At 39.1% G+C, this 24,576-nt stretch overlaps 1 protein-coding gene across 8 annotated transcripts in view; it reads right to left on the bottom strand.

Moving 5' to 3' along the window:
* LOC104612479 (protein RRC1-like) overlaps nucleotides 1-24,576 on the bottom strand; it is a 41,661-nt gene that overhangs the window by 8,460 nt on the left and 8,625 nt on the right. For 7 of the 8 annotated variants that reach the window (XM_010279899.3, XM_010279903.3, XM_088898314.1 and 4 more), the window contains 11 exons: nucleotides 21,678-21,738; nucleotides 21,403-21,543; nucleotides 20,607-20,726; nucleotides 20,321-20,486; nucleotides 15,147-15,259; nucleotides 14,859-14,930; nucleotides 7,653-7,874; nucleotides 7,464-7,522; nucleotides 7,263-7,347; nucleotides 6,707-6,844; nucleotides 29-253 (listed from right to left, as the gene is read on the bottom strand). In XM_010279899.3, the coding sequence (XP_010278201.1) occupies nucleotides 29-253; nucleotides 6,707-6,844; nucleotides 7,263-7,347; nucleotides 7,464-7,522; nucleotides 7,653-7,874; nucleotides 14,859-14,930; nucleotides 15,147-15,259; nucleotides 20,321-20,486; nucleotides 20,607-20,726; nucleotides 21,403-21,543; nucleotides 21,678-21,738 (1,402 nt within the window). Of the gene's footprint in view, nucleotides 1-28; nucleotides 254-6,706; nucleotides 6,845-7,262; nucleotides 7,348-7,463; nucleotides 7,523-7,652; nucleotides 7,875-14,858; nucleotides 14,931-15,146; nucleotides 15,260-20,320; nucleotides 20,487-20,606; nucleotides 20,727-21,402; nucleotides 21,558-21,677; nucleotides 21,739-24,576 lie in introns of all 8 variants that reach the window. The other variant, XM_010279901.3, reaches the window with a different exon arrangement.

The raw sequence follows: 24,576 nt of genomic DNA, 5'->3' as shown, positions 1-24,576 counted from the left end.
CATAAGGAAATTTCCAAATGTAAGTTACCTTCAGTGCCTCAGCAGTCATCCTTCCTGTGATACTGCGATACAAGTCATTGAAGCTCTCCATTATGTCAGGTAAGGTCAGTTCAAATTTAGTACGGTATGCAGATGCATTCTTTACTGGAGCACTACTGTTATGAAGGACATCAGAGACAAGCATGAGCCTTGAAACTTTAGTTGGTATAGGAGTTTCTTTAAGCGTCAAAGATTCAGTAAGAACCTCAACTATCTGTACATGGAAAACCAAACTTAAGTTAGAAACCCATAAGGAAATATAAAATAAAATCACGCCACTGAAAAATGAAAAGTAAGATATTGTTAGAATGCCTGGCCTATATTTTGTAGAAAATAAAGTGGCTTCTTGGGAAACCACGCTGTTGTTGCTTGTGGTGATTGAGAGAGAGAGAGAGAGAGAGAGAAAGAGAGGTACGGATGATAGAAAGAAAAGCAAACTCAGTACTGGCTGCCGCCAGTCTTCTATTTATATTAATCTTTATAAAAAAGACAATTACAAGTATGCCCCTGGTGGCATATCCTAGGATAAGAACAATAAGAAAAAAAGAAAGAAAGGACTAGTAGCTGAAACTGTCCCACTAACATCAGTTACAAGGAACACTTAAGCCTTACAACACTCCCCCTCAAGTTGGGCTGAAGATGTCTATCATGCCCAGCTTGTCACATAGCTCATTGTGCCGCGAACACGGAAGTCCTTTTGTGAGGACATCAGCAAGTTGTTCCTTGGAGTTGACATAAGGGATACAAATTTCCCTTTTTTCCAGTTTCTCTCTTATGAAGCGCTTATCCACCTCAATATGCTTAGTCCTCTCATGTAGGACCGGGTTGCTGGCGATGTTTATTGCAGCCTTGTTGTCACAGTAAAGAGACATAGGATTATGAAGAGCAACTCCAAGCTCACCTAGGAGGTTCTTTAGCCAAAGGACTTCAGCCACCCCATGTGCCATAGCTCTATACTCGGCTTCTGCACTTGATCTTGCTACCACACTTTGCTTCTTGCTCTTCCAGGTCACCAGATTTCCTCCCACAAATGTGCAATACCCACTAGTGGACTTTCTATCATCCACATCTCCTGCCCAATCAGCATCTGTAAAGACTTCCACCTTTAGGTGATTGTGTTTACTGAATAGTAGGCCTATTCCTAGATGTTTCTTTAGGTATCTAAGGACTCTCTTTACTGCCTCCACGTGTGGCTTCTTAGGAGAGTGCATAAACTAGCTCAGAACTCCAACTGAATAGGCAATATCTAGACGGGTCATGGATAGATAAATCAACTTTCCCACTAACCTTTGAAACTGCTTTACATCTTTCAGAGGTTCACCAATACAGTCACCTAGCTTGTGGTCTGCATCCATAGAAGTGTCTGCCGGCCTTGCACCTAATTTACCTGTATCCCGTAATAGATCATGGGTGTATTTCCTTTGAGAGACAAAGATACCCCTTTTTGAATGGGCAACTTCGATCCCAAGGAAATACTTTAGGAGTCCTAGATCTTTCACTTCAAATTTGGATGCAAGGAATTGTTTCAATTTCTGTATCTCGGAACTCCAACTCCCTGTAATGATGATATTGCCTACATACACTATCAATACAGCAACCTGCTCCTGACATCTCTTCACAAAAAGTGTATGATCAGACTGGCACTGTTGGAACCCCATCTCTTGAACTGCCATGTGAAATTTACTGAACCAGGCTCTGGGAGACTGTTTTAAGCCGTAGAGAGACTTCCGTAGCTTGCACACCTTGTTTTCACTTCCCTTGGCAGAGGATCCAGGAGGTTGAACCATGCATACCTCTTCTTCCAAGTCACCATTCAGGAAGGCATTCTTTATGTCCAGTTGATGCAATTCCCAATCAAAGTTAGCAGCTAAGGATAGGAGAACCCTAATCGAGTTCATCTTACCGGAGCAAAAGTCTCATCATAGTCAACTCCATATACCTGTGTGTACCCTTTGGCTACTAGTCTTGCTTTGTACCTTTCGACTGTTCCATCTGCCTTGTGCTTAACTATGAACACCCATTTGCACCCCACGGGTTCTTTCCCCTCTAGAGGATCCACCAATTCCCAAGTCTGATTTTTGTGGAGGGCATCAATCTCCTCCTTCATGGCATCTATCCATTGAGGGTATTTTAAGGCTTCTGCAACATTCTTGGGAACAGGGATGCAGTCAACTGCCGATAGGAAGGCTCGGTACGAGGGAGAAATGTGGTCATAGGAAACAAAGTGGGTAATGGGGTGTTTGGTAGTGCAAGACTTGACTCCCTTTCGTTGAGCAATAGGGATGTCTAGGTCGTCCACAGTGGGAGTAGGGTTAGGGGTTGGACTTACCTCCTGGGATTCTGATGATGTCAATTGCTCAGTGTTTGGCTGCTCAACGTTTCTATCACACTGCTGATCTCTCCGACGAGTACGTTGGAAGACACGGAAGGGAGTGAGATCCGGAATAGAAGGAAGAGACACCTGAACCTACTTCTCCTCTTCCACACTACGGCTCTCCCCCTGAGGAGGAGGGAAGAACGGCTCGGACTCAAAGAAGGACACATCCATAGACACAAAATATTTACGACTAATTGGGTCAAAACACCGATACCCCTTTTGAGATGATGGGTACCCCAGGAAGACACAAGGAATGAACCGAGGGTCTAACTTACCTCTGGATGGAGACAAATCATGGACAAAGGCCCGACAACCAAAGACTCTCATGGGGATGGAAAATAAAGGTGACTAAGGGTACAATAACTGATGAGGGGCCATGTAATTCAATACTCTAGAGGGCATGCGGTTGATGACATATGCAACTGTAAGTATAGCATCCATCCAAAACCTTTTTGGGACATTCATGTGTAATATTATCCCGCGGGCTACCTCAAGGAGGTGTCTGTTTTTTCTTTCTGCAACCCCATTTTGTTGTGGTGTTCTGGCGCATGAGCTTTTATGAATAGACCCATGGGAGGCGAAGAACTCATTTAGCTCCCCATGGAAGTATTCCTTCGCATTATCGGATTGGAAGATCTGTATTTCAACATGGAACTGTGTAAACGCCATCCTCTGGAAGTCTTTCACTATCTTTGGAGCCTCGTCTCTGCTACGCATAGGGATTACCCATGTATAGCGAGAGTAATCATCAATCAATGTAATAAAATGCTTATATCCACCCTCAGAGATTACATTTGTAGGCCCCAATACATCAGAATACACAACATGAAAATGAACATTTGATCTTTTATTGCTTGAATGAAAGGTTGTTCTACATTGTTTACTCAACTGACACATTTGACACATGAACTCTAACACTGAACACGACTTAAATAAAAGTGGGAACAAACATTTTATTACTTCGAAAGAAACATGACCTAAACGACTGTGCCACAACAAAATTTGACTCTTATTTGACTGACTATGTGACTCTGAGGATGACACGGAGAGACCAGCTTTGTTGTCGAGAATGTAGAGACCGTCCACCAAGCTTCCTCTACCAATCGTCCTCCCAGAAGTTAGGTCCTGAAAAACACATGAGCCAGCAAAAAAGGTTACACTACAGTTTAAAGAACTTGTAATGCTACTAATTGAAAGCAAATTTATGGGAAGTTGAGGGACATGCAATACACAATTCAGGTTAAGACCATGGGGAAGGGATATCGATCATTGACCTGCAATGGAAGAAAATGAACCATCTGCAAGTCTCACTCTATCCCTTCCTGACAAAAGGCTATAAGAATGGAATAGGTTAGGCTTACCAGTCATGTGATTTGAGGCCCCTGAGTCAATAATCCAAGGGGAATCTGTGGGAGTGACATGGAATGCAGAAGCCACATTACCTGAAGTAGATGCAAAAGAGGTAGAGGGAGTACCAATGACTGAGATGTCACTAATTGAAAGCAAATTTATGGGAAGTTGAAGGACATGCAATACACAATTCAGGTTAAGACCATGGGGAAGGGATATCGATCATTGACCTGCAATGGAAGAAAATGAACCATCTGCAAGTCTCACTCTATCCCTTCCTGACAAAAGGCTATAAGAATGGAATAGGTTAGGCTTACCAGTCATGTGATTTGAGGCCCCTGAGTCAATAATCCAAGGGGAATCTGTGGGAGTGACATGGAATGCAGAAGCCACATTACCTGAAGTAGATGCAAAAGAGGTAGAGGGAGTACCAGTGACTGAGATGTCACTAATTGAAAGCAAATTTATGGGAAGTTGAGGGACATGCAATACACAATTCAGGTTAAGACCATGGGGAAGGGATATCGATCATTGACCTGCAATGGAAGAAAATGAACCATCTGCAAGTCTCACTCTATCCCTTCCTGACAAAAGGCTATAAGAATGGAATAGGTTAGGCTTACCAGTCATGTGATTTGAGGCCCCTGAGTCAATAATCCAAGGGGAATCTGTGGGAGTGACATGGAATGCAGAAGCCACATTACCTGAAGTAGATGCAAAAGAGGTAGAGGGAGTACCAGTGACTGAGATGTCCAATTGCCACAATGCCCTACCATAAGATTTCAGATGCTCTCTGAATGAATTCATTATATCCTCCTTGGGGTCAGGCTTATTAGGAGGGTCCCAGGTACTACCGGCAACCTGAGTGTCTTGGGTTGCCACATGTGTTGCACTCGTTCTTTTCAAGTGACCTTTACCCTGTTCTTGATTCTTTGCTGCCCACTTGGGTTTCCCGTGGATGTCCCAACAGGTGTCATGTGTATGTCGTGACCTTCTACAATGGGTACAAAAGAGTTTATCTTTATCATCTGCCTTCTTATGATCACTTTTCTTCCCTGTTGAGCTATTATTCACCGCAGCCAAGGCAACTTGTTGCTCCCCCTCAGCTGTAACCATCACACTTCGCCTGCTTTCTTCAAATTGGACAAGGGAATATACTTCGTGTACTGTAGGCAATTCTTTGCTTCCTAGGATCTGCACCCTTAATGGTTCATATACAGGGTTCAACCCTAACAAGAAAGCAAACACTCGTTGCTGAGAGATCAGTTTCCTGTAGGCCTTAGCATCATCATCGTGCTTCCACTCTATGGCCTGATAATGGTCCAACTCCTTCCATATAGAGGTAAGAGCTGAATAATATGAGGACAAGCTACGGTTTCCCTGTTTACATGTTGAGGACTCAGCTTGTAGTAGGTAAATCTTGGCATAATGCCTTTGCTCAGAATAGGTAATTCTGGCCTGTTCCCAGATCTCACTAGCGGTGTCTGCCCACATAAAAATCTTTTTCACATCAAGTTCCATGGCTGCGAGGAGCCAAGACATCACCATACTGTTTTCTTGGTCCCACCTATCATGTTCAGCTGTCTCACCATTGGGTTCTTTCACCCTTCCATTGATGTAACCAGCCTTACCCCTTGCCGTTACATAGAGTTTTACACTCTTAGCCCACTCCAGGTAGTTCAGACCGTTCAAGGGGGTAATTGGCATGGAAAAAACCATGGTTTGACCTCCCATACCTGCTGTGTTGCGGGTTGGGGTGTTCCCCGGTGAGGTCAGTTCATGACTTGCCATTGAATATTACAACTAACCAGTCCAAATGCCACCTAACAGCACAACCGCCACAACTGGAATGTGGCAACTCAGGGTTTACTCCTAGAATGTGAGCAACAAACTAGTGAATATTGCTGAGAGCACAAAAACTACTGCTAAGAATAAGAGATCAGTCACTACAACGTCCAAACAGAACAATAAATAGTCCGGTCATCGGTTCAACACCACCAATCCAGACATTACTGTCAGTCTGATTGTGGTTCCCCCACTCTAACCATCCAATTATTCAAACTAGTAATCATATAATCAAGGCATAAGCCCTACGCACCATTGGATAAAGAATATTGAGATAAACTAAAACAAAACCACACCTGTTCAGCACTAGATCAGAACCTGCTAAGGTTTCATTGCACCATCAACACCCTCCTTCGATTAGGGTTTCAGCAGACCAGCACCATCCCACGGCCAAACACAGCTAGGGTTTTTCAGTAATTGTCGCTTGGGGCCACTAGGGTTTCAATAGAAGTACAGCCGCAGGACTTACTAGGGTTTCTGCAAGCACAACCGCCAGAGAAGATTGAAAACACAAGCCACCACTAGGGTTTTTGTAAGTGCAGCCGCCAGAGAGAACTGAGACCAGCCGCCGCTAGGGTTTTTTTTTTTTTTTTTGATAGAAAAGTAGCCACGTCCAATCCTCTTTTGAAAGGCTGATGCTAGGATCGTAGGTCTTCTCCAGCCCAGAAATTCTGCTCTGATACCATGTTCCTTGTGGTGATTGAGAGAGAGAGAGAGAAAGAGAGGTACGGATGATAGAAAGAAAAGCAAACTCAGTACTGGCTGCCGCCAGTCTTCTATTTATATTAATCTTTATAAAAAAGACAAAATTACAAGTATGCCCCTAGCGGCATATCCTAGGATAAGAACAATAAGAAAAAAAGAAAGAAAGGACTAGTAGCTGAAACTGTCCCACTAACATCAGTTACAAGGAACACTTAAGCCTTACAACACACGCAATATCTCAGAGACCTTGAAATGAGGAAGAATATTGAGTTGCATAAAGTCTTAAACGTTCCAAGTTCCAAAATCCCATGCTTTAATTAGAATAGTTAGCCCTCCATGCACAGACCTGGAAACAAGAACAGTTATGAATAAATGCAGTATCAGAATTACCTCCCCTGCTGCTTCAGCATTATCTAAAGCAAATCCCATAGCTTCTTTTATCTGACTCCTTTCTAATGTCAAGGCTCGTAGCATATCCTCAAATTCATCTCTCTGTTGATCTGTCAATGTTTGTTCCAGTTCCACACGCTGTAGAGGCCAGTAAGGGAAAAATAATACATAATCAGATAAATATTCTTCACTGACAGTCCACAAGATATTTATATGACATGATTTTTTTTTTTTTTTGAAAAAAGGCTAACTTTATTCGAAAAGAGAGGGACATGATAATATTATCTGTAAAGAGTCATTGCACGGGCAATGGTAAAATATTGGGTGACAAGCATGAGAATGTGGGTTCAAGTCTGAGAGAGGCAACTTTGTGTCAAAAAATTTACAAAAAAGAAAGAAAAAGAAAAGGCTAGAGGTTAGTCTATCTTAAGTCATCCTTCCCAAAACTGTGAGACTGACATTGGGTAATAGCCCTTCTTATGACTAGATTATCTGTATCCGGAATTATCCCAAGCATTGAACAGAAGCACTTCAAAGCAAAATAAAGAACAAATACCCTGCTTCTTCCAGCTGCAAATGTTGTACCAGACTCTTTTTCATGATCTGGGCTCTTGACTTGTGGCAGAGGTGGTGGTATCCATCTGAACACAAAAATGGAAAAGATGAAATGAACCATATAATTAGGTTATCATGTACATAAGACTAAATAATTTGCAGATAAAAGGCTAATTACAAGTAAATTGCACAAGGTCATTACCTCCCACTCCCAGTTATCATGATGAAAGGCTCTATTCGCCACCTCTGAAGAGTATCACCCTACATTTGTGAAGCACAAGAAATTTATGAGCTATGCTAATTTGAGATATCATGCCTCCATTGCTAACACAAATGACCCAAAGAAATTTATAGTACTTTGAAGTCCAATCAGAAATGCAACAAGTTGTACCTGTGCAAAAGAGTACAACCTCCAAACATAGTATGTATGCTCTTTTGACCCAAGTTCAAACAAGAAGTTGAAAAGTGGATTACCGCGACCTCTCTCCATTATAGCTTGCTCAAAAGCACATCCTCCATCAAGCACATGCAGAGCCATTGTATCAATCACATGGCAGAGGTGATCATCTTTAGGGGGAATAACCATTATATCAGGAACATTTGGAGTAAGAACCTACAAACAATGTTAAAACATAACAAACACAATTTCATCAGAAACGAAAACAAATTTAGTATATAATAGTTGTCAACCAAACAACCTGGTTTAGATTGAAGAAATCACTTAACTTCAATTGTGAAGACAAGTTTTTTTATCAATAACCACAGATTTCATTAAATGGTAGTAAACTTACAAAGAATAGGAGCTAACGTATCTTAACTCCCCAGAAGTTGGGAATGCACTCAAACTGATTAAAACAACAATTACAATTGAGCCCAGAACCCAGAAACCCTATTAACCCCTTGCCTAGCTAATCCATCAGCAAAAGAGTTGGCATTTCCCTTTACCCAAGTACACTGAACTTCCATATTCTTGATCAGCCATTTGAACTTTCACTTTTCATTACTGTAGCTCCACATCTTAGAGGTGTCTTCTTTTAGCCAGTCCACTACAATCGCAGAATCTCCCTCTACAATCAACTTCTTGACATTAAGATCTTTGGCCCTTTGTACCCCTTCCAAAGCTGCTAACACCTCAGCCCTCAAAGAGTCTCCCACTCCAATAGAGCCAGAGAACATAGCAATTACAATACCTTTCTCATCTCTTAGCACTCCCCCAATACCCGAAGGCCTTGGATTTCCCATGCTGCCGCCATCAAAATTTAGTTTGATAAAACCAGGAGGTGAAGGGTTCCATGTGAGATTCGAGGTCTTCTTACTTGAGGCTGAACTAGCAATTTCTTTCCATTTTCTTAACATATCATCTGTTGAAAAATCTGTGAACTCATCCATTGTTTTCAGCCAATATATTACCCTTATATGAATCACTTCTAGCATAGTTTCCAAACCTCTCCTTTTCTGAAAAGATCCTTGAATTTATTTCTTCCCATATTGTCCAACAAACAGCAACTCTCACACATCTCCACATGATTCTTGATCTTTTCGTTGAACAGTCAACAGAGGAAGAGGAAAACAAGCTTTGCACGTTTGTTGGGGAAATCCACCTGCATCCAAACAAAGAAGCAAACCATTCCCAAATATTTTTTGCCAAAACACAGGATATTAGTAAGTGGTAACCAGACTCACTAGTAGCTTTGCAAAGAACACACCAGTGTGGAGGTAAACAGCTATTGGGTCTTTTTCTTTGAAGTAAATCACCTGTGTTAACTCTTTCCAAGAAAGCTTCCCAATAGAAACTTCCAACCCTCGGAGTTATAGGTTGACACAACACTTCCTTAATAGGGAATGACAAACCAATAGGAATTTCCGGTTGTATTAGGGCTTTAAAGAAGGAGGCACAAGAAAAGGATCCGGAAGGAGATAAAGTCCAAATCCTTCTATATGTTTTTGTAGGCTCCAAGAAAATCCCATCAAGAATGGACAAGAGAGTTGAGGTACTATCCAATTCTGTATCCCTGAGTGCTCTTCTCAAGCCCAAATTCCAACCAAACCCAGAATTTGAATTTGAGGGAACAAGGAATGTGGCAATTGGTTCATTTTTGAAAGTGGAACCGGAAATTGGTCTTTCAAAGGAGACTCCCCAACCCAAACATGTTCCCAAAACTTTATGAGGTTACCCGAGTGTACATCATACCTGATCCAAGGAGAAAATAGAGGCAAAATAGCTTGGATTGATTTCCAAGGTGATGCTCTTGTAGACATAGCCAGAATCCCAAAGTCCAACCATTCTCTGCAAGCCCATGAATACTACAAATTATCTTAGCCCACAATTTTTCCTTCTCCGATGAAAATCTCCATAGCCATTTCCCTAGTAAAGCCAAATTCCTCTTCCTTATGTTCCCAATGCCTAGCCCTCCATCCTGCTTACTCCTACACACCATCTCCCATCTAACCCTATGGCCCTTTTTCTCCTCCCTTGGCTCCCACAAGAAATCTCTCATTAGCTTTTCCAACTTACTAGCCACCCCTGTAGGCACCTTAAAAACTGAAAGGTAATAAATGGGCAAGTTAGCTAGAGTAGAGCTAATTAAGGTGATTCTTCCTCCAAGAGAGAGAGTTTTTCTTCTAAGATGCAAGTCTCTTCTCAAACCTCTCCACGACTGAGATCCCAAAACTTCCTTTTTGAGGATTATCTCCTAGGGGAAGACCAAGATAAATTAGAGGCCAATTTGACACTTCACACTCCAAAATGTTTGCACACGCAAGGATCTCACTTTCCCCCATAGTGACACCTACAACACAACTTTTATCAAAGTTTACCTTCAAATTTGACATTTGCTCAAAGAGTTGTATTGTAAGTTTCAAATTCCTAATCCAATTCATGTCCCCTCCCTCACAGAAGAGAATCGTATCATCTGCAAACTACAAATGTGTAAGTGGTATGTTCTCCCTACCAACTCTCCACCCTTTGATTAGCCCTCTAGAATCCGCCCTAAAGATCAATCTCCCTAAGACTTCAGCAACCAAAGTGAACAAGAAAGGAGAAAGGGGGTCTCCTTGTCTTATTCCCCTCAATGCTAGGAAAAAGTCCATCACCATTCCATTCACCAAAATAGAGTAATGGCAAGTCCTAATACACCCCAAAACCCACCTACACCATCTATCTCCAAACCCAAAGTTGGTCATCACCTCCAGCAAAAAGGACCAGTCTACCAAATCTAGCTTACAAACCACACCCTTTTTCCTTGATTTCTTAAAATCCTCCACACTCTCTTTTGCTATAAGTATTTGATCGGTTATTTGCCTTCCCCTCACAAAAGCTCCTTGGTTATTTGAAATAATGGTATTGAGCACCTGTCTAATCCTAAGGGACAAAACCTTTGCAATGATCTTATACAGACTATTAACTAGACTGATTTGTCTATAATCCCTTAGTGTGTTGCTTCTCTTTTCTTGGGAACCAAAGCAATGAATGTGGAATTCAACCCCGGATTAATCACTCTTCTATGAAACTCATCAAAGACCAGCATTAAATCTCCTTTCAAAATCACCCAATAGTCCTGATAAAATGCCATTGTAAAACCATCTGGGCCTGGAGCCTTTGACCTATCCATGGAAAATATTGCCTCCTTTACTTCCTCCACCTCAAATTTTCCCTCCAACCATTCCCCATCTTCTAAGCTTAGGTTTGGCCATTCCATCCCCTCAACCCACACCCTATTATTTAAGGGTTTTCTATAGATAGATCTGAAATGGTTTGCAAACACCCTAGCAATCTCACCCTGATTAGATAAAGTGATCCCCTCCTTCAACCATTTACACCTTGACTTTTGTTTCCAGCTAATTTCCTCCTTGAACATCCTCCAGTTGTTTTTGCAATTTCCACCTTTGTTCTTTGCCCTCCTGTGTAATACAACCCCTCCCCTCCTTCACATCCAAATCTTCCAGTTGGCCAATCACAGCTTGCTTTCTTTCTTCTAACCTCCCAAATTCTAAATTATTCCATTCCTTAATTTTACCCTTCAAGAATTGTAGCTTCTTATGGAACCTCATTCCATTCCATTCTACTATAGGCTCACTCTCTATCCACCAATCCTTGATTTTATTAATAAAACACGGGTGGTGTAGCCACATATTTTCAAATCTGAACCGGGCAGGCCCTGTATTTCCCAACTCTTCCTCACCAATCATAATAGGCTAATGGTAAGACAGGTTTCAGTAGAAGGACAATAGATTAGAGAGATAGAGACAAGAAAAAAGAGAAGTGGGAATGAGAGTAACAGATTGTGGGACTCAATTGAGAACCCATCTCTTTTTATGCATTAGCAATCAGGAGTAAAATTACAGATCTGCCCCTGGAAAGGCAGCAACACAAAAACTTCATAACAATTAAAAAGAGGTCCAACACACCAACCCTTAAAAACAGGCCCATAACTAAAGAATAAAAAGAACAAAGTAAAAAAGCCCACAAACACCTACTAACAAACATAAATATGCTGAAACATAAAACAATTTATTCTTTCCTACACTCCCCCCCAAGCTGAACATATATGCCAATCATGCCCAACTTGCTAAGTGTGAATCTTAGAGCTGCTTTGGAAACTATCTTAGTTATTATGTCTGCCCACTGCTCATCTATCTTCACAAAAGGAATGCAAACATCACCAATAAACACTTTTTCCCATATAAAATACCGATCAACTTCTATATGATTGGTCCTATCACGCTGTACCGATTGTGTGCAATATTAATGGCTGCCTTATTGTTATAATGGCATTTAGACACTAAACAGACACACCTATCTTCCCTAATAATGATTTCAGCCACAATGCCTCAAACAAACCATGAGACATCATCCATGGCACAATATTCTGATTCAAGACTAGATCTTGCCACCACATTTTGCTCCTTGCTATTACAAGACACCATATTTCCTCTAACAAAGGCACAATACCCAGAGGTGAACCTTTTATCATCAAGGGATCCATCCCAATCAACACAAATGTAAACCTCTACCTCTAAGTGATCATGCGTTGTGTATAAAATCCCTTTACCTGGACTTCCCTTTAGATAGGCAAGAATCCTTTCTACTGCAGTCAGATGTGATGTAAAGGGTGCATGCATGTACTGACTTACCACACTAACTGCATAGGATATAACTGATCTAGTCATGCATATGTAGAAGAGTCCCCCAACTACAAGTTCTTTATCTTTGATTCTTTTCATGGTTCAAATGTCAAAGTTTTTGAACATCCCATTGGATTTTCCCTTCTCGATTCACTTGCACTTTGGTATCCCAAAAATAAATAGATAAATAAGGTGCATCATATCCAAATTTAAAACCAGGGGCAAATAGACAGCAATTCTTTTGGACAGAAATGTAGGACCCTCATAATGTAATGGGATAGGTGGAGTATATGCAGCCTATATAGTGTGTTGCATGCTATCATGTACATATTTAATCTATTACATACATTGCAATAAAAGTTGTAGTTACCTATCAAAAAACAAAAATGTACATCATATCAGAAGAAAAAGCTGTCAATGGTTATATTTGTTATCTTATAGACTGAAGGCATAGTAGATGAAATGAAAAAAAAAAAGGGCAAAAGATGTAAGATTAGACACAAAGGCCTCCAGATGCAGGATGCTTCAGCATCATGAAACCACATTTTCTTAAAAAGGAAATTTTTCATAAGATACTTAAATGTGCTTAACCTATTATCCATGTAAAACTGAATTGATACTGGTCTGCTGGAACTAATTAGGGAACATTTTGATAATGTTGCATAACATGAAACCAAGCCCTATCACTTTCTGCTATGCAAATTGATTTAAAAAGAAAGAAAAAAACACCAGCCAAAAGTTTTTTTTTTCAAATAGCTCCTAGTCAGGTCTTCCAATTAGTCAATTAAATCAAATAATTATAATATTGGGAAAACCTTTCCAGTCATGGATGTTTGGGGGCAAACCAGTTCTTTTTGTTGAGAAGCTTTCTTGGAAGGTGCAACACTTGCAATTTACTCTAAAGAAAAAGAGCTAATTGGTGCTTATCCCCTAATTGGTGTATCTTTCTAAGGCTAATGGTGAGAGCTGCTATCACTTATTCTCTCTTTGTTTGATTGTAGGTCCCCCACCCCTTGCCAAATGTACAAAGCTAGTTTACTTCTTCCTTTGTTAGGTTGCCAAAGAAAAGAGGTAGAATATTATGGAGATGTATAAAATCTGCAATTTATTGGACAATCTGGGAAGAAAGAAACTCAAGGATTTTTTTTCAGAAATGGAAAGGAATACAGATGCCATTATTGTAGTAGTAACCATTAGACTGGTGCATTCGGTGAAATCTCTGGAACTATTTGAGGATATATCTGCAGATATGATAATTAGGAATTGGAAGGAAGTGGCTAGTTCAGCTCCACTCAAAACCGAAACTAATCCTATTATCCCCACCAGCTTCTGGATTTGATGGAAGCAGTGAAGGTAACCCGGGGCTTTTTGGCATTGGAGGAGTTTTCAAAGATGAGGGAGGAAAAGTCATTGCTTTATTCTCTGGTCCTATTGGTTTAGGTGATTCACTTAGATCTGAGACATTGGCGGTAATGGAGGGGTTAAAGAAGGCAAAGGAACTAAACTTTGAAAGTGTATTGTTGAAGGTGACTCAAAATTGGTTATAGGATGATTGCAAAAGGAGGATAATGGGTTATGGAAGTTTTCTAATGAAAAAAGGAAGTTCAAATGGTTAGTCCATGGTATGGAAATTCAGATACAGTGGATAAAGAGAAGTGCTAACTCCTTTGGTACTTCTGTGCTGTGTTGTAAATTTTTCTGTTTCAGAAGTGCCAACTCCTTTGGTACTTCTGTGCTATGTTGTAAATTTTTCTGTTTTCTTCTAGGGGAGGGTTATGAGAATTTACCTCTCCCCTAGCTTTCTTTGTACTTTTTCCCTTCATTTAATAAAAGGTTATGTTATTGATCAAAAAAAGTCAAATCAAATATTTATTACTGGGTTTAATGTAACAAAAGAGTAGAGGTTGTCAAGATTTACAAGATGGGAATTGAAATCAAGAAGTACCAAGAAAAATTGACTCTTCCAAAATAAGAAAATGATTGCTTGAAAAAATCTCTTTATTGTCTTTTCTGAATAAACAACAGATGAGCTAGTATTAGGAGCCAAAACATTGGAAAAAATAATAAAGGGAGAGTGTTCCAATATGTGAAATTATAAACAACAGTTGCATGTTATCTGCAGATGATTAAGAGAAAAAAATGCAAAAGATCAAACCATATGGTGTAAAACCTTTCAAAACTAACAGAATTCCTTGACAGTGAGGTCCATCCCTTTTACAGTTGATGTAGGATCTACCTTTCAGCCAGTAACAATGGTAAAAGACAGGATATGTTGGTTCCAAGTTAAGTATGAATAATTACAAGATTAATGGAAGCAGTTAACATGTTGCAGACATGACACCTATCATATAATGTTAACATAAGAAACTAGTTCATGTACATATACGCCAAAAATAACCTTGATAACTAGAAATATAATAAAAAAGAAAAAAAAATAACTGAAATAGAACTCTAAGTAATTCATCTAACATACCAGTTCAGAACTCTGGCTTGTAACGGAAGTAACTGGTGGACCATCAGGACCAGACAAAATCACAGTGCCACCCTGTCAAACATTCTATGGGCTTCAGTATCATAATAAGGGACTTGTGGGAAAACAAGACTAAGTAGGCATGCTAACGCAAGCCAAGAGTATTCAGAGAAAAAGAAAACATTTCAATTATACTCTAAATGGAAACCATGTACGTAGGCATAAACATTGGAAGACATTAATGCCTATAAGGAAGAGGAAAAATAATGCAAAAATGGTATCATAACCAACCTCCTTACTCCTGATGGCCATATGTCCAGGTGGAGGAGCAGGCAAAGCTTGTGCTGGAAGAGAGACAGACTTACCCCAACCAATCTTCAACTCGTATTCGTAAACAACAACACCTGAGTACATTAATTTTTGTTAATGCTAAGATTGTATGCCTCAAAAATATCTAAGCAAAAATGCAGACAAAAGCAATTACCAAGAGAAATATTTGCAAAAATCTTACCCAGGTAAATGCAGTTATTAGCCTCTTACCCCTAATATATGATAACCTTTTATCACCTAACTCAAGTTGAATAAGCTTGTAAATATTAATAAAACATTACTCCCAAACAGAGGTTTTTATCAAGCTTAAACTTGATGGTAGCAGCTTGGGGAATCCTGGACCTTCAGGTATTGTAGGTATTTTTAGAGATGAGGAGGGAAAAGTCATCGCTATGTTCTCGGGGCCAGTTGGAGGAGACTCCCTGAGAGCAGAAGTGTTGGCAGTAGTGGAAGGCATTCAAAAGGCAAAACAATTGAACATCCAAAAGTTATTTGTGGAAGGAGACTCCAAACTGGTGATTAGCTGGTTACAAAATGGGGGATCAGAACTGTGGGTTTTCAACAATGAAAGGAAGAAGATCAGGTGGCTAACCAGAGATATGGAAATAGTGGTTGGGTGGGTTAAAAGATCTGCTAATTCTGTAGCAGATGCCTTAGCTAAACAAGGGGTGGATAGAGATTCACTTTTCTGGGCACAACTGTAAGGAACCTGTTTGTAGGGGGAGAAATAAGAGGTTTTATCTCTCACAGTCCGACTGTATTAATGCATTGTATCTTCCACTATATTAATTAATAAAAGGTTGAGTTATTGATCCAAAAAACAAAAAAAATTACTCCCAAACGATAATAAATCACCTAAAAACTCCCCACTCACAAGTAGCTCTCTTCCACTCCTAAAGCCATTCTATATATTGAATGTACACGGATGTATAGAACATGCAGGCTTTCAGGTATTCCTTTTTTATTTGCAAAAATAACATGTAACTTTATTGGGAAAAAGCTCCTGCTACACCATGAAATAGTTCCCTTTCTGTTTCTTTTTTTTTTTTTTGAGAAAAAGGTCAAGTATTGTATTCATTTATATGCCGCAACCATGTACAGTGAATCACTATACAAAAAATGCCACCAGGCTAAACCACCTGGTCTGATCAAAATATCAGAAAAAAGCATATGATTCTCAAAAAATAAATAAATAAATAATGAGGTATGTTCTGTTGTAGCTAGCCAGGAATAATAAGACCGAATCACCCTTCTAGTGACTTCTTCAGTAGAGCAGCTCTTATTCTCAAACATTCTCTGATTTCTTCCATTCCAAATGCACCAAGAAACTATTGTAGGAATGGTGATCCACAGAAGTTACAGTAGAGCAGCTCTTAACATAATAAAATCTTTACAAACCACCCAAAACCTTGGTGTGCCCCATACTAGATTATCCTTTATGATCCCTGTTCTTGTTAGGGAATCAGCCAAGCTGTTAGCAGCTCTTGGAAAACACCTGAACAAGCAGTTCAGACTTGTACTCAAAGCCCTTGTTTCTCTAATCAGAAATTTTAGTAACATACTGTTTCTTCCCCTGAAATCATCCAATTAACCATAATTTTACAGTCCCCTTCAACCTGTAAATCCGATCTGCCTTCATAGAATTTCCATTACCAAAAAGCCCTAAGAAACTAAGCAAGATGTTTCCCCTATCATCCCTAACTAAACCATCAATACCTGACCCCCCCCCCCAAACAAAGTTGCCTAAGTTGTGCCCATCAAAATTTCATTTACTTCGTCCTTGGTTTGGAGTTCCTTAATCTACTATTATTTGCTGTCTTCTATTAGTGTATCACCAACCTTGCATTAACTTATCCATGGTGATTCCTTTCAAATCATCACATATTGGTATCCAACGGATGCTTCTTACTTGATGAGTTATGTTAGATAATTACAATTGATTTCTTATTCCCAAAAGTTCCTGCATTTCTTTTGCCTCAAAAGCTCCACTATATTGCAGCTCTTGTACAGTGACACATAATGTTTTGCCTTTATGACAAGGAAACAGATAAAATGAGAACAGGTAATGGATTGGCAGTAAGATGGGTTTATAGAGAGGAGATGAAGCAGTTTAAATGGTTAACAAGTGGGATGAATCTAAAAATACAATGGGAAAGGAGGTCAACTGATGAATGGGCAGATGTTTTGGCTAAACACGGGGTGGTTAGGGATCATTTGTAATGGGATCAATTGTAATGGATGGTTGACAGGGAATGGTTAAAGTTATTATTGTTGTTGTTCCGAAACCTATCTGGGAGAAGGTCTGGATGAAGTTTCCAACAAGTGTCCTTAGTATGCTTCGGTTCCTTGCAGTATTCACATATCACTTCTTTCTTCTCAGTCGGCCCTTTCGGCTTTATTCCAGCATGTGCAAAGTGCTCTGTAGGTAGTCCCTGTAAATGTACTTGCTGCCTACTCTCTTCACTACTTACAATAGAATATGCTTGAGCAAGAGTGACCTCATCTTTGGCCAGGATGTTCTACCTAGTAATGTCAAACTCAGGGTTGAGTCTTGTAAGAAACTCAAATTTCATGCATCCTATGTGCTCTCCCATACAACTGTCTCCATAACATCAATTTCCTGCCATAGTAACTTCAACATGGAGTAGTAAACCGCTACACTCTTCTCCCCTTGTCTCAATAGACTCTAACAAAACAGACTCCAAGGGTACTCCATTTTTGTTTGCTCGCTCGCCTCCGCTTCAACAAGACCCCCCTTTCAACTAAGGTTATGCATCTTTATTCTTCTTAATATAAAAACTTTTATTAAAAATAAAGAAAAAATGAGATTCCCTCTTCCTCTTCATCCTCCTCCCCTTCCTCCTTCCCCCTAACCCCCCCCCCTCCTCTTGAGGAGGTTTATGCTTGACTCTTCTAGAAACTCAAAATGCGAATTACAAAAACCTCTTCCAAAAATAGACTACAAAAAAAGGGTTGTGATTACTAGGCATAAAGCCAAGAACAGACCAAATGAATCAGTAAACCATGTAAATGTGTAATATCAATCAAAGACTCAATGAAACCCAAAAAATCCGTTCCCATCAATTCAACATAGAGATAAGTGGCCTTCTTTCTGTATATAGAATACCACCAATATGTTTGAACACGATATTTCTTTTATTACTTATTTTGTCTATGCAGTAAACAATAGATAACCATATTACTTGGAAAAGAAGACAAAGCATCACTAAGAATTCTCCCTTCAGCCATTTGTGAACCTAGTGCCAACAGCAGGGTGAGGCTAGGGCTGTCAGCTGGTTGTTGACATATCATAATCAGATCAGGGTAACAGTTGCACTAGTTCCATGCCAATTAATCCTTCTAGACTCTCTCCTAATATGAGACAAGCTCATGTAGTTGAGACAAGGCTTAGTTGATTTGAGTTGACTCTCTTAAGATGGACCCAATACAATATGAGGTTCTGCATAAGCAGGCATATTCAATGGATTACCATACATGGCCAAATACACACTTTAAGTTTGTCAATATATAAGGTAATTTCCCAATTACGAAGAGTTCAACATGAACAACAAGAAATAAAAAGAGATGGAAAGCAACTCAACAAGGAGAAATGATTACTAGTTTGGCTTTCCTTGTTGATGCAATGACTAGTAGGAGCCTAAGAATTCACTAGTCTACCACAGGAAAGATATTCTCTAACTACAAATATGTAATAAAATGATAAAGAATAATAGAACACTTAAGGGGTGTTTCAGTATCATGGTCATTATTCCTAATCGTAATTTCTAGGAAACAGACCCCATACAGTTATTCTATTTTCCTCATTTTTTTTTCTACAGGGGAAAAAAAGATCAATTTATACTTGGTTTGGTTATAGCCTGTTTATGTTTTCTCAACTGCACCCCACACATTACATCAGCAAAAGAGTTAAAGTTGGCACGAGAGAAAATTAAAAATAAAAAAAATGTTTCCTGAAATAGAGAATACTTCAAGAATCAACAATGGCCAATTTTCAAATTTGTTTTGACTTTTGAGAAAGCAATGAAGAAATAACAGGTTTTGTTTTGTAAACATAAAAAATAAAGTTGGGTAAGAGTAATGCTCTTTGTTTTTCAAAGAAAAGTGCAACCTTGACCATTTGATTTCTCCCCTATTTGTAGCAAATCCATCCAGCATATCACTAATTGGAATAAAGCCTAAAAGAATGCTTCCACTGTTCATTCTTTATTTTTATGCCCCCTTTCTATTTTATACTTAAAGCAACTAACATGAGTATGACAAAATAAAATAATATATTATATTATTTCAATAGGGACCATTGCTCAATACAAAGGTATAATATTGGGCCAATAGGCATGAGAAAATAGGCTCAAGCCTAAGAGAGGCCCTTTATTGAACAAAAAAAAGGTTAGGTCCATACCAATCCACCCCTCCCAATGCCCCATATACCTAGGAATAACATTGGATAAAAAAAAAAAACATTGGATAATGGCCTCTGTATGGAATTATTTCACATAACAAGAAACAAAGCCATGCAAGTACAGCTTTAAAATAACTTTGTAGTTGAGTAGGTCGAGTACTCATTAGTTGACTTTGTTGATGCTTAATTGTCTTATGCAGCAGTCTTGAGTATCAACTGACTAGTTGGTGATTTAGTCATTATGGCCATGAATTGAATAGCTAGTTGACTAGTTGACAATTTCTGAGAGTCAGATTGGATCGTGGAGGATGCAGAGTTTATTGGATCACAATATACAAATCTGAACCCAACCCTAGGGCTTATATACCAATCAGGGACACTAGAAATATATGTTCAGAGTAGCTTTAGTTAAACTGACCAGCAGAAAGATCTGAACCCAACCCTAACTGTTTGAGTTAGACGAAAGGTACTTGGCAATTGTGCAATTTTAACATCCAATTCCAAACTGAGAGTTAGGGTGTCATTTTTATTGGGACAAATAGAATCATTTCACCAGTTTAGGAAGGCCACATTTTTGCATCCACAATAATCTGTCAAGGTAAAATGGAAGATGCACATAAATACATGTATTCATCCATAGAAAATGTGGAACCAATTTATGAGAACAATCATGCAACAAGTGTCTTCCCCATGCAACATCCAGAGAGGTATAAACCTTGCATTTCATCCTTTGCAGCCTGTGCATCAGCTCTATTCATAAAGGCAACAAAACCACAGTTTCTTTGCCGCCTCCTCTCCTCTTCTGTCCGAGGCCACATTATCTTTACACTGGCTATGGGCCCAAACCTTCCAAAAGTCCTCAAGAGAAAATTCTCATCCACCTTACAAGAGTTGGACCAAGTAAAAAACAATTAGTATTTCCCCAGACCCCAAATTGCCAAAGCACCACCACCAAAGCAAATTAAGGAACAAGAGAATGATACAGAAGAATATTATGTCACCTGTGGTGAGAGATTTCCAACATATAGATTTGTAGTTTGTGGATCCCCATCATCAGAGGACCCAGGAAGTTTCCCACTCGGATCAAAATCATCTGGAAGCTCATCAAATCGGCTAGATGGCTACAGAAGAATATCAGTTATGTAAGGTATTATCTATGCCTCAGTGAAATATTAAGTAAATGGCATATGATCCATTACATATAAAACATGAAATGAAATAGAACTGGAGTCACAAAGTATTCATTCTCAATACCATTAGGAATGTAGAACCATAAATCAAAAAAGATCATATGGAAAAAAAAAAGAAACAATCATAAATAAGTGCAGTTAAATACCCAAATCAATAAGTTTGGGTCTTAAAGAACAAAAGTTTTTCTGAATCCATTCTCTGAAGAAGAGATGATCTTCACTTTGGGTCTTATACTTCCAAAATTTAAAGGGATGTCAAAGGAGGTTCTTAGTTTGGTTTAGGGTTTTTTCGAGAGGGATTTTTCAAGCAGTTAACTTTGTACTTTCTCTTTTTACTCTGCTGTTTTTCTCTTTGTGAGTTGCTTTTAGAGTCAAAGTTGTGGTGATTCCTCATCACCCTGGTTAATGTACTCTTCCTTTTTATTTAATAAATTTTCTTTTTTACCAAAATAAGACCCAAATCAATAAGCAACTGCTTCAGATACAAACTCAGTGAATTAGCAAATAAAAACAACAATAACTATGATGATACTGTGGAAACAATCACAATTGCTGCCAACAGTGAGCAGAAGCATGTACTAGGAAGTTAATGTCAAAAACTACTTACAGCAGAATGCTCACTATGGCGTCCTTCTCGCTCTTGATTCCGCCTTTCCCGCATTTCTTGCTCAAGCTTCAGTTCCTCCATAAAATTGTCTATGTTCCTTGACTTCCCTTTTTCTCTATCCTTTGGCCTCTCCTCATCCTTCTGTAAGTTATAATCTAGAAAGTTCAGGTAACAGAAGAGAAGAAAAACCACTTTATAGGGTTTCAGGAACTTGTATAGCATAAAATAGAATAACTTATCCAGTAAAGAAATAGCACCCATAGTCACATGCTGACCTTCTTTTCGGGTTCTTTCCCCTTGGTTGCCAAAGGAGGTGGAATGAAAGATGGAACATACCTGCAAGCTGAAAAGGTTAGGCTTTGATCTCATGATATCAAAATATTCTTTTGAAACAGAAAAGAGTTGTGTGAGCAAATGCCGAAACAGGATTTGTTTTCCCATCTCATTTTAGAGCAACACAAACAGGGGCTACTGCTTTGTGCTATGGTAAAATGTTAGGCTGACAAACGTTAGAATGCAAGATTGAGCCTGAGAAATAGCCCTTTGTGCAATAAAATTCCAAAGGTTTAGGAGCCATTTGTGAAAGACAGCTAAAACCAACATTAAGCAATCACACCTTTATGTTAGAGCAACATGAACCTCTAAGAAGTAAGGTCTGAATGAAACTTTATGTTCAATAAAAGAAATTCCAAGTAAAACGATATTCAGCCCCTATATTTTCAAATTTCTCTCTTCTTTCTTATTTCTCTTCTCATGAATATGTTAATTTACTTCGCTCTTTGTTGATTTTCTTGTTCTAAACTTCTAATATGAATGTTATTATTTTTTATGAAAAATGTTGATAATTACTAATGAAAGATGATTAATGGAACCTAGGGAATAACCCAGGGATTCAAAGTTTTATTGAAAAAAAAAAAAATCCACTACCCAGGTGCCTAGGCAACAAAGTGCCCCCCTATTGCCTAGCCTCACATTGGCACCTTGAAATCAATGAGACAACGCACAGTATGAGCAACTAAAATTTCAAGTAAAATGACTTGTAACAACTATAAGAAACCTTATACTAGCTATGTTTATCTCAAAGATATAGCATTCATAAACTAAAAGTATTGCCGATGTTGACAGTGTATCTCCCAAAAATTGAGGAAAGATCTAATCAGTATAAATCAAAAGGGGAAGATTGGAAAAGCTATCTGCCAGTGCAGAAATAGACAATTACACAATTAGCATGACCATCCAACAAAAATAATCCATGACTTCATAACCATGAGGATACTAAAACCATATACTTTACAGAAATAATGGCCCATCCAGACTAATAAAACACTAACATAGATGACAAGAAGTGTGTTCCAATATATTTCTGGTGAAGTGGGAACTAGTGTGCAAAAGTAAAATGCAAGGCGGGTTAAATTGGGGGGAGAGGGAGGGGAGGGTTGATTGAGAAGAACATCGCCCTGCTTGAGAAGTGGTTATAGAGGTTCCCTAGAGACAGAGATAACTTTGGAGCAGAATGGTAAGTAGCACTCATGGTGTGAGGGACAATGGCTGGGATGCAAGCCTCTCTGCTCAAGTAACAAGGTCTCCTGACTCTTCTCCATGGTAAGCAATTTACAGCATCCTACCTTCTTTTCTCAACTAGGTCAAATATGATATCCACTCTAGGGACAAAATTTTGTTTTGGGAACAAGCTCCATTGGGTGATTTACCCTTAAAGACCATTTTCTATCTTTGTTCTCCCTCTCTGCCCTTAAGAAATTCACTGTGCCTTCTTCCTCGTCTTCTAATGGGTTTAACTGGGACTTGGGGCTTAGAAGAGGGTTAAAGACTCTGAGCCACAGGTGGTTATTTCCTTGCTTCATTGTTTGGAGGCAATCTTTCTTGATCCTTCTACCTCAGATGCCAACATTTGACCCAACTCCTTGAGGGTTTTCTCGTGTGTGCCCTTCTTTAAGGACTTGGATTTTCATGCAATAGCAGCCATTCCCAATAAAGGAAGTTTGGTGTAGTGTTATCCCCCCCCCCCAAAGTTGAGGCTTTTTGTCAGGAAGTTTTCCATGAAAAAAAAAATAACCGTCTTGATCTTCTACAAAAAAAGGTGACCAATTGTTGTCCATCCCCAAGCTTGTGTTTTCTATGCAAAGCTTCTGGTGAGAGCTGCTATCACTTACTAATCTCCTATCCTTTTTGTGCATTGTATTTGGAAACAGTTAGAAGAGAGCAAGGCTATTGCGGCAGTGTACTAGAGTAGTTGTTTTATGGATGGTACGGGACAAACAAAATGCAAGAATTTATAAAGAGCAAGAGACAAGGAGACACTACTTGAGTGTATCATTGTGAAGGTGGCACACTGGGTGAAAATTTCCAACCTATTCTCCCCTTTTTCAATAACTGATGATATTATGGGAAAATGGAAGGAGACAGCTGAAACCTCAGTCACCAAGAGTACCACATTTAAAGAATGTAAACCACCTCATGAGGGCTTTATAAATTTAAATTTTGATGGAAGAAGCATATATAAACCTGGAACTTTCAGGTGTAGGTGGGGTCTTCAGGGATGAAGAAGGCCACATAATATCTCTGTTTTCTGGAGCAATTGGGGTGGGGAACTCACTGAGGGCAGAAATGTTGGCTGTATTGGAAGGGGTTAAAAGAGCAATGGAATTCAGTATATAAAGACTAACAAAAAGAAGGGAACTCAAAGGCGGTGATAAAATGCCTCCTGAACAACGAGGAAGCTATGTGGACCTACAGGAATGAAATTAAATGCTTCAGATGGTTGACAAGTAACATGACAGTTGTTGTACAATGGGTACAGAGAAAAGCCAATTCTATGGCTGATTATTGAGCAAAACAAGGGATCATTTTTTCAGGCCAAGTTATAATATTTTCTTGTCATATTAGATTGTAAAAGGAATGGTTAGTTGAGGCTGACCATCCTGCTGCTACTTTGTAATTGTTATTTTATATTTAATGATATTTTCACTGTTACTGATCTTTTAAAAGAGAAGTGTTTGAATATATCTAATTCCAACAGTAGAGAGTGCCCTAAATGGCATCTTTAACAGGAAACAAAAGAAATGATAGCCTAGACCTGTAGTGAGAGTGGGCTTTAGTGTTTTTTATTTCTTTTAAGTAGTTTTAAGGTTATGTTTGTTGGTTATGGGCTTTTTT

The sequence above is a fragment of the Nelumbo nucifera genome, chromosome 2 (genome assembly GCF_055504915.1).
Source record: "Nelumbo nucifera cultivar China Antique chromosome 2, China Antique-T2T, whole genome shotgun sequence".
NCBI lineage: Eukaryota > Viridiplantae > Streptophyta > Magnoliopsida > Proteales > Nelumbonaceae > Nelumbo > Nelumbo nucifera.
The sequence above is the reverse complement of the archived record's forward strand: the minus strand, read 5'-3'. Positions and strand labels throughout refer to the sequence as shown.